Source organism: Hypomesus transpacificus, chromosome 26 (genome assembly GCF_021917145.1).
Source record: "Hypomesus transpacificus isolate Combined female chromosome 26, fHypTra1, whole genome shotgun sequence".
NCBI lineage: Eukaryota > Metazoa > Chordata > Actinopteri > Osmeriformes > Osmeridae > Hypomesus > Hypomesus transpacificus.
In genome coordinates this window covers 7,701,167-7,711,887 of record NC_061085.1, presented here as the reverse complement: position 1 = coordinate 7,711,887, position 10,721 = coordinate 7,701,167, and the positions used below count along the sequence as shown (strand labels likewise).

At 42.0% G+C, this 10,721-nt stretch overlaps 1 protein-coding gene across 1 annotated transcript; it reads left to right on the top strand.

The window, feature by feature from the left end:
* Nucleotides 1–669: 669 nt before the first annotated feature.
* On the top strand, nt 670–10,136 carry LOC124487614 (calcium-activated chloride channel regulator 4-like). Its single transcript, XM_047050041.1, has 11 exons — nt 670–827; nt 1,514–1,648; nt 1,790–1,940; nt 2,017–2,122; nt 2,718–2,836; nt 4,421–4,506; nt 5,308–5,575; nt 5,690–5,854; nt 6,027–6,260; nt 9,072–9,419; nt 9,523–10,136. Exons 1-11 carry the CDS (start codon nt 678–680, stop codon nt 9,972–9,974), a joined length of 2,214 nt encoding a protein of 737 aa, XP_046905997.1. The 5' UTR covers nt 670–677; the 3' UTR covers nt 9,975–10,136.
* The last annotated feature ends 585 nt before the right edge of the window (nt 10,137–10,721 follow it).

Here is a 10,721-nt window from a genome sequence, read left to right as displayed (position 1 = left end):
AAATGAACAAAATCAAGGCTGTGCAGCATGAATGCGTATATCTTCAACAGTATAACATTATTTTGATTCTAGTTCATGTTGTTGAAAAGATACCGACTTTTGAAATTTGAATTTGAAATTTGAAAAACTATAGGCCTACATTTGAAATAGGTTGGATTTTGGAATTTTGGAGGGCAAAAGGAAAATGACGCTGCAAGATAGCGCTGTGCAATTTTTGTCAACTATGCCCTACTCTCAGGGCAGGAGTGTGCAATAGGTTTGTTTCCTGCTCCTTTACTGCTGGTGGAACAGCAACCAAATGTGGTACTATGGGGCTTAATAGGGAGTCGACAGGCTCTCCGTAGACGGGCTTTGACTCCTGCCCTGAGAGAAGCACAGTTGACAAAAAATACGCAGAGCTATCTTGCAGCGCTAGAGCCATCTTTACTAGAGCAATTAAATATATCTCTTATTCTGCCTGTTTTGTAATATACGTGCCTAAAAAGTGCCTAATATTTCTATACTGAAATAATATCTGCATTATAATTATTATGAATTATGATTTTTCATGAGGATATTTTTAGTGCCCCCTCAGCACTTGGTGTCCTACGCACTCTTCTGATACGCGTACCTCTTTCTATCTTTGTAGATCATTCACTAGAAATCTCAGATAACATACCGCTTTGAGGATTTGAACCATGGCATCCAAAGTGGTAGTCGTGCTCGTAATGTTATACCTGTCAGGTTTTACCTGTGGGATCCGACTTGATGAAAATGGGTACACAGACATTCTGATCGCTATCAACCCTGCTGTGACTGAAGACCCTTTGCTCCTTGAACGAATTAAGGTAAAATGGACATAAATATTCTACAATATAAACATTACAAAATACATTTATTTCAGCTTGGATCTATTTTAAGTGTAAGGCTCATGTCACCCAGCTGGACGGAGTCTCTGCTTGATGGGTCTCACACCTCAATGTGTTGCATTGCTAGGCATATGTTGATAAGTTAAGATGTGGTCTGATTGGTTGTTCAGGGAAGGGAAGCATTGCTCTATGGATTCTTCATCTCCGGTGGGCTTCTCGTCAGCTTTGGCTTGTCCTATTTATTTTCCTTTGCTCACCTCTTATTCTGTCTTTCTTTCTCTCTCTGATATACCATAATCAAGGTAGAGTATGTAAGATTTAAAATCTTTACTTTGTAGCATGTTTGCCTCTCTTGATTTCATTCAATTGCAATGTTATTAAATAAACAATCATTTGAACCTTACTTTGACCATCCTTGCTCTGATTTAACCCATAGAATAAAATAACTGCAATTTCTTTGGTATATGCATTATTTGGTTAATGGTAATACATTGTTCAGTTTGCCATCTTCCTTCAAACATAGGGGAATTCGTTTTGGTTGTTTGGCCAAAATTAAACCCCTACATAACCGTGGAGTTAAGTTGAATCCCTTGACTTTGGCATGATATACTGTGGACCACTCTTAAGTCACTCGCCCTGATATAACTATTAATTCATTTTTTTAGGAAACAGTGTCTGATGCCTCCTCGTATTTATTTCAAGTGATGAACAACAAATTGTACTTCAAGGATGTGACGATATTAGTACCCCCAAAGTGGACAGGAAAATATTCCAGAGCAAATACTGAAACATATGAAAAGGTAAAATGACAGTTTTTATTACACTGTGAAATATTAAATCATCACATAAATAATGGATAATGAACAAGCACCTGTGTGCTTTGTGTTTATATTTTCTCTCTGTATTATGAATTCTCAAAGTGTTTGTACTTTTTTTTTAAGGCCAACATTATAATAGATGAGCCAAACAAATTCAATGGGAATGATCCTTACACTATTCACTATGGAGAATGTGGAACTGAGGGTCGCTATATCAGTCTGACTCCTGATTTCCTGAAACTTGATCAACTCATTAAATTCTATGGACCCAGAGGTACTGTACGCATTTCCTTCAGTGATTGTATCTTAAACATTATGAATGATAAATAAACTTTAACTGGTGTTTCTAGGTAGGGTCCTTGTACATGAATGGGCACATCTAAGATGGGGTGTTTATGATGAATATGATGAGAGAAAACCCTTCTATACAGCCGATGGAAAACTGGAGGCTACAAGGTAACTTATATTTGCAATATTGCAATATTATGAATAGAAGACATACAAACTACAGTAAAGATTGATTTGTATATTGATTACATATATTTAGTTTACAGTTTAGTTTATTTAGTTTACCGAGCAAATTTTAGCTAGTTTGAAACAATCCAAACCAAAATATCCCACCACCTCCCTTCAAAGCCACTACTTCAAATACTTGAATGTGTGCTGCCTGACTACTGCCTGGAGGCAGTTAGACAGACAAAGTAGCTCGTCCAATTCTGTCCGAATGCTGTCCAATCATTAGTGCCGGTCTGACCTTAATGATTGGTTGTGTTTTTTACAGTCCTGTGACACCCACAGATATCAGGATTGATTTCATTTTGCTGTCAAACCTTTAGATCTTTTTGTTGCTATCAGGATGTGAAGTTTATTTCAGCAAATAGGACAAAAAGTGCTTCTCAACAATGCCTACCCTACCTTTAATATTTGGACATGGTCAAGGTACATCATTTTTACCTCTATTTAAAGCCCCAGACTACTGAATAAACAGTTTTACACAATCAATTTCTAGATGTACTAAGAATATGACTGGAGAGTGGCGATCCATCTCCAGTGGAGCCATGTGCACACCAACCAATATCAACGGGAAGCCGTCCAACTGTTACTTCTTCCCACTTAAATCTCAAACGGCCAAAACATCCATTATGTATCTTCAGAGTATTGACTCAGTGGGTACAATCTATCTGATGAATTACAATTCCACGTTGTACAGAATATGAATGCTGTTTCTGATACCGCTGTTTGTATGTTCATTGATGTGTCTGTATTTTTCTCACTGTGTTTCTTACTACTGAGTGAATCAAGAATGCATTGTAAATTATTTTTCTAATTTAAATTAGCAATAGACTCCTAATTTGTACTTTCTGACTTACTGTCTCTACCCAGGTAGTCGAGTTCTGCAATAACAAAAATCACAACACTAAGGCTCCAAACATGCAGAACAGGATGTGTGGTGGCCGAAGTGTACAGGAAGTTATATTTTCTTCCAGCGTGGACTCACAAAATATCCCTTCTAGTTCTTTACCATCACCCAGTCCAAAACCCACATTCTCAGTGGTGCAAAGACAACAAAGAGTAGTTTGTCTTGTTCTAGATATTTCAGGAAGCATGACGGTACAGTATGTTGACATTTTGTTTCAGTAATTATGTTTTTATTGTGTAGTTACAAAAGTTTTTTACATTTATTCAAAGACTGTATATGTGCCGCTGTTGTGCTTGGACAAAGTGTCTGACAAATATTTGTATTTGTTTTCTTAGGGTCAGAGAATTGTAAGACAACGTCAAGCAGCCTCACTTTTCTTGAAGCAAATTATTGAAGACCAATCCTATGTTGGGATTGTCACCTTTCACTCAACTGCCTCAGTCCTAAAACCATTGACCTTGATTGATAATTTAGAGAACAGAGAAAATCTGGCTGATTCACTGCCCACCATCCCCACTGGTGGCACAGAAATATGTCAAGGTCTTTATAAAGGACTAGAGGTAATTAAACCAAATCAGAAATGATACATTTAATGCAATGAAATCTGACTAGATTGCATCAGTGAACATGTACTTAATATTTCAGGTTCTCAGAATGAATGGTGGGTTCTCAAATGGAAAAGAAATAAGTTTCTTAACTGATGGAGAGTCTAATAATCCAATAAATTGCGTAAACAATGCCATCGCAAGTGGTGCTACAGTACACACAATTAGTTTTGGACCTGGTGGAGATCCACTTATGGAAGAGATGTCTGAAAAAACAGGTAAGGTATAGAGCATGTCCATCCTTTTGATTCCGTCCGTCATCTGCCGCTTGTCCGGGGATCGGGTCGCGGGGGCAGCGACCTAAGCAGGGAAGCCCAGACTTTGATTGCACAATGGAGAAATTCTTAATCATTTTGATTATCATTCCTTCTTTCTTCATTACAATTGGTAGGCGGTAAATTCTTCTATGCAGGAGATACTTTGAATTCCAATGAGCTTGTGGATGTCTTTGCCTCACTAACCACTTCTGATGGAGATCCGACACAACAGACAATCCAGGTCAGATGACTGTAGTCGCCATGATGGTACGTAAACATTCATCTGCTTCTCATTTAATACTCTGTTTTCACTATCTGCCATTTCTACCCAACAGCTTGAAAGCCTTGGATTTACTGTGAGTGGGTCTGGCTTGTTCAGTGGGACTGTGTCCATTGACAAGACAATTGGAAACAACACAGCTTTTCTGATCCTCTATGAACACAGTCCACCACTAACCATCCTTGGTTGTAGAAAGCCCCTCTGGACAGATATATAATACCTTTAAACCTGATCCTCAAGGAAAATCTCTCACCCTGAATATTCCAGGAACAGCAGAGGTGTGTGTTTACTTAAATTCAAAATCCTTTTGAAATGTTAATGGAATATATTTGTACTTACAGACACGTACATGCACATTTCAACAATTACTTCGACATGTGTTCATACTAGAGCTGTCAAATGATTAAAATATTTAATTGCGATTAATCGCATTAATGTCATAGTTAACTCGCGATTAATCGCAATTAATTGCACATCTGTATCTATTCTAAATGTCCCTTGATTTCTTTCATCCATCCTTTATTTCAAATTGTAATTCTCTTATCAACATGGAAAAGTGGTTTGGATTGCTTCGTGCATTGATGAAATCATGCATGATTGAAAACAACATTGCAATCGCCTGGCTTTGACGAGCGGGCGGAGAATTCGCATCAGCTGTGTGCTTGGCCATCAAAATCGTATTTTAGACTCCACTGCGTGCTGCGATGATAGCTCAGTTCACAACGACAGAACACACTGAGCACTTTGGCCTTGTCAAAGTGGTGTGGTATTGTAGTTTTTCTAACGTCAGTGGTTGTTGCAACAGAATGTGACAAAAACTACAAAGTTTGCTAGGTCAAAAAGAGCGTTAATCGCGCGATAAAAAAATGTACGCCGTTAATTTGGGTTTGCGTTAACGCCATTAATAACGCGTTTAACTGACAGCACTAGTTCGTACAGCAAGAATGTTATGGTTGCGGTTGTGGTTAGTTATGGCCGTTTCAGATTTTGTGGAAAAAAAAATTCAAGGTGAAGACTACGCTTTGTCACGTAACTAGTGCCGTGCCGTCTGTTACATTTCATGTACTATTCAACCACAGCAAGGAACATGGACGTACACCATTACCAGCAACGGACAACCACAGACTATGTCAATAACAGTGACCAGTCGTGCCGTCAGTGCGGACGTGCCGCCTGTTACAGTGAAGACTCACATGAACCAACAGTCCAGTAACGGTGCCAAAGCCATGGTGGTTTTTGCTGCGGTCAGCCAGAATGGACTTCCTGTCATACTGGCAAACGTGAGAGCTACTCTGGAGTCTGATACTGGAGACAAAAAAGAGATGGATTTACTAGATAATGGAGCAGGTGAGTTATAAAAGAGCTACATATCAACATTTTTAACCTTGAATAAAGATTATGGCATGTTGTCATTGCCTTCATTATTGATAATACACTTATTACACAAATCATTTTTTTAAGGTGCCGATGCTTTCAGAAATGATGGCATCTATTCCAGATATTTTACACGAATGAAAGGTGGGAAATACAACTTGAAAGTGAGAGCAGAAAACGGATATGGAAAAGCTAGATTCTCCCTCAAGAAACACAGTGGTGCCATGTACATACCTGGATATGTGGTTGATGGTATGGCTCCATTCTACACATTACATTTGGACACAATGGATTTATGTGTGAATTCATGTGAAGGACTGCATCCTCTTAAAATCTAAAGTCCTATGTTGCCAACTACATCAAATGTAACCTAGGCCTCACTGATTTCCTTCTTCAGTTAACTGTTTTATGACTGTCCCTTCAGGAAAGCTAGAGCTCAATCCACCAAAGCCCTCTGTTGGTGAGGAGGACCTTGAGGCAGATGTTGGCATCTTCAGCAGGACAGCCGTAGGTGAGAGCTTCACAGTGAATCTGACACCAGGTGTTCCTGCGACAAAATTCCCCCCCAACACCATCACAGACCTGAACGCAGAGTTGGTGAAGGACAGAGTGCTGCTCACCTGGACTGCACCTGGGGAAGACTTAGACCAGGGCACAGGTGAGAACAAATGTGTACTCCCTCGACATAGCTTCCGTTTTGGAAATTTTGCCGAAACAGAAGTGACCTCACGTCATTAGTACCTGACGTGTGATTTCTTCTCAGCGAGTGAATACGAGATCCGCTACAGTGAGGATCCTGATGTGCTCAGATCCCACTTCAGCAACGCTCATCTGATCAACTCATCTAACCTGCAACCAAGTGAATCTGGATCCTCTGAACAGCTCTCCTTCACTCCCAACCATGGAACGATGGGAAACGGCACCACTCTGTTCTTTGCAGTTAAAGCAGTTGACAAAGATATGCTTTCCTCTGAAACCTCCAACCTTGCTCAAGTTTCTGCTAGGCTGAAATTCCCCCCCAACAAAATCACAGACCTAAATGCAGAGTTGGTGAAGGACAGAGTGCTGCTCACCTGGACTGCACCTGGGGAAGACTTTGACCAGGGCACAGGTGAGAACAAATGTGTACTCCCACGACATGGCTTCCATTTCGCACACTTTGCTGAAACAAGTGACTGTATGTCACAAGTACCTGACGTGTGATTTATTTTCAGCGAGTGAATACGAGATCCGCTACAGTAAGGATCCTGATGTGCTCAGATCCCACTTCAGCAACCCTCATCTGATCAACTCATCTAACCTGCTACCAAGTGAATCTGGATCCTCTGAACAGCTCTCCTTCACTCCCAACCATGGAACGATGGGAAACGGCACCACTCTGTTCTTTGCAGTTAAAGCAGTTGACAAAGATATGCTTTCCTCTGAAACCTCCAACCTTGCTCAAGTTTCTGCTAGGCTGAAATTCCCCCCCAACAAAATCACAGACCTAAATGCAGAGTTGGTGAAGGACAGAGTGCTGTTCACCTGGACTGCACCTGGGGAAGACTTTGACCAGGGCACAGGTGAGAACAAATGTGTACTCCCTCGACATGGCTTCCATTTCGCACACTTTGCTGAAACAAGTGACTGTATGTCACAAGTACCTGACGTGTGATTTCTTCTCAGCAAGTGAATACGAGATCCGCTACAGTGAGGATCCTGATGTGCTCAGATCCCACTTCAGCAACGCTCATCTGATCAACTCATCTAACCTGCTACCAAGTGAATCTGGATCCTCTGAACAGCTCTCCTTCACTCCCAACCACGGAACGATGGGAAACGGCACCACTCTGTTCTTTGCAGTTAAAGCAGTTGACAAAGATATGCTTTCCTCTGAAACCTCCAACCTTGCTCAAGTTTCTGCTAGGCTGAAATTCCCCCCCAACAAAATCACAGACCTAAATGCAGAGTTGGTGAAGGACAGAGTGCTGCTCACCTGGACTGCACCTGGGGAAGACTTTGACCAGGGCACAGGTGAGAACAAATGTGTACTCCCACGACATGGCTTCCATTTCGCACACTTTGCTGAAACAAGTGACTGTATGTCACAAGTACCTGACGTGTGATTTATTTTCAGCGAGTGAATACGAGATCTGCTACAGTAAGGATCCTGATGTGCTCAGATCCCACTTCAGCAACGCTCATCTGATCAACTCATCTAACCTGCTACCAAGTGAATCTGGATCCTCTGAACAGCTCTCCTTCACTCCCAACCATGGAACGATGGGAAACGGCACCACTCTGTTCTTTGCAGTTAAAGCAGTTGACAAAGATATGCTTTCCTCTGAAACCTCCAACCTTGCTCAAGTTTCTGCTAGGCTGAAATTCCCCCCCAACAAAATCACAGACCTAAATGCAGAGTTGGTGAAGGACAGAGTGCTGTTCACCTGGACTGCACCTGGGGAAGACTTTGACCAGGGCACAGGTGAGAACAAATGTGTACTCCCACGACATGGCTTCCATTTCGCACACTTTGCTGAAACAAGTGACGGTATGTCACAAGTACCTGACGTGTGATTTATTTTCAGCGAGTGAATACGAGATCCGCTACAGTAAGGATCCTGATGTGCTCAGGTTCCACTTCAGCAACGCTCATCTGATCAACTCATCTAACCTGCTACCAAGTGAATCTGGATCCTCTGAACAGCTCTCCTTCACTCCCAACCATGGAACGATGGGAAACGGCACCACTCTGTTCTTTGCAGTTAAAGCAGTTGACAAAGATATGCTTTCCTCTGAAACCTCCAACCTTGCTCAAGTTTCTGCTAGGCTGAAATTCCCCCCCAACAAAATCACAGACCTAAATGCAGAGTTGGTGAAGGACAGAGTGCTGCTCACCTGGACTGCACCTGGGGAAGACTTTGACCAGGGCACAGGTGAGAACAAATGTGTACTCCCACGACATGGCTTCCATTTCGCACACTTTGCTGAAACAAGTGACTGTATGTCACAAGTACCTGACGTGTGATTTATTTTCAGCGAGTGAATACGAGATCCGCTACAGTAAGGATCCTGATGTGCTCAGATCCCACTTCAGCAACGCTCATCTGATCAACTCATCTAACCTGCTACCAAGTGAATCTGGATCCTCTGAACAGCTCTCCTTCACTCCCAACCATGGAACGATGGGAAACGGCACCACTCTGTTCTTTGCAGTTAAAGCAGTTGACAAAGATATGCTTTCCTCTGAAACCTCCAACCTTGCTCAAGTTTCTGCTAGGCTGAAATTCCCCCCCAACAAAATCACAGACCTAAATGCAGAGTTGGTGAAGGACAGAGTGCTGTTCACCTGGACTGCACCTGGGGAAGACTTTGACCAGGGCACAGGTGAGAACAAATGTGTACTCCCTCGACATGGCTTCCATTTCGCACACTTTGCTGAAACAAGTGACTGTATGTCACAAGTACCTGACGTGTGATTTCTTCTCAGCGAGTGAATACGAGATCCGCTACAGTGAGGATCCTGATGTGCTCAGATCCCACTTCAGCAACGCTCATCTGATCAACTCATCTAACCTGCTACCAAGTGAATCTGGATCCTCTGAACAGCTCTCCTTCACTCCCAACCATGGAACGATGGGAAACGGCACCACTCTGTTCTTCGCAGTTAAAGCAGTTGACAAAGATATGCTTTCCTCTGAAACCTCCAACCTTGCTCAAGTTTCTGCTAGGCTGAAATTCCCCCCCAACAAAATCACAGACCTAAATGCAGAGTTGGTGAAGGACAAAGTGCTGCTCACCTGGACTGCACCTGGGGAAGACTTTGACCAGGGCACAGGTGAGAACAAATGTGTACTCCCACAACATGGCTTCCATTTCGGACACTTTGCCGAAACAAGTGACTGTATGTCACAAGTACCTAACTTGTGATTTATTTTCAGCGAGTGAATACGAGATCCGCTACAGTAAGGATCCTGATGTGCTCAGATCCCACTTCAGCAACGCTCATCTGATCAACTCATCTAACCTGCTACCAAGTGAATCTGGATCCTCTGAACAGCTCTCCTTCACTCCCACCCATGGAACGATGGGAAACGGCACCACTCTGTTCTTTGCAGTTAAAGCAGTTGACAAAGATATGCTTTCTTCTGAAACCTCCAACCTTGCTCAAATAACCAAGGTCATTGGTTACATTGAAAGTCCTGGCACTGGTGTAAAAATGATAGCAATTTACATATCCATCGCCGTGGTAGCCATAGCGGTCGGTTTGATTGTAGGTGTGACAATGACTTCACTTAATCAAAAACGGACTCTGCAAATTAATCAGGGGTGCAAACTCGTCACCTTTCGGCGAAATTCGGTGTGTTTGATCCAATATAGGTCGTTTGTGTGATTCGTGTAGATCTGCAATATATATTTCAGTCCTCCAAGTATTCTAATCTGCGAACGCAAGCTATCATTAACATTTTTTTCAAGCTTGTTGCTTGGCTAACCAATGTCAACATGACACGCACGCTTTTTATTCCGAGTCTTCGGGTCTGTCACTACCAGAGCCCCAGACATGACATCCGAAATTGGTGGTCACGAAATGCTAATTCGTGGCCACGACATGCTATTTTGAGGATAACGACGTAACACTAGCCTAGCTAAATTGCGGGCGGGCAGTTCTGCTATAGGTCTACCTGTGTGGGGCACATAAAGTTTACCCAGAGCAAGCTAAAGGTGCAGTCATGGACATAGATGATTTGATTGTATTGTATTTTAGGCTGGCGAATGACCGTGATGAAGTTGGTTTGAATTTCGATATTCAACAGATATTCGGACGCCCAGTATTGTGTTATTTTAACAGGAGTTAGCACCGCTACAACCGGCCGCTTAGCCAATTCTTTCGGCTGCCTAAACAACGTGTATGTTTAGGGACAATCAACAAATTACACTTTCAAAAGTCAATAGCTTCTCAACAACGTGAACTAGGAGCGTCAGCATAATGTTAAACTGTTGAAGATGTATGCATTCGTGCTGCAAAACCTTTGTTTTGTTCATTTTCATCTCAAGTTATAAAAAATTTATTCGTTACTAAAAATAAACCTACAAACTTAAATAGCTTTTTGGTCATGTGAACTATAATCATCAAATTCAT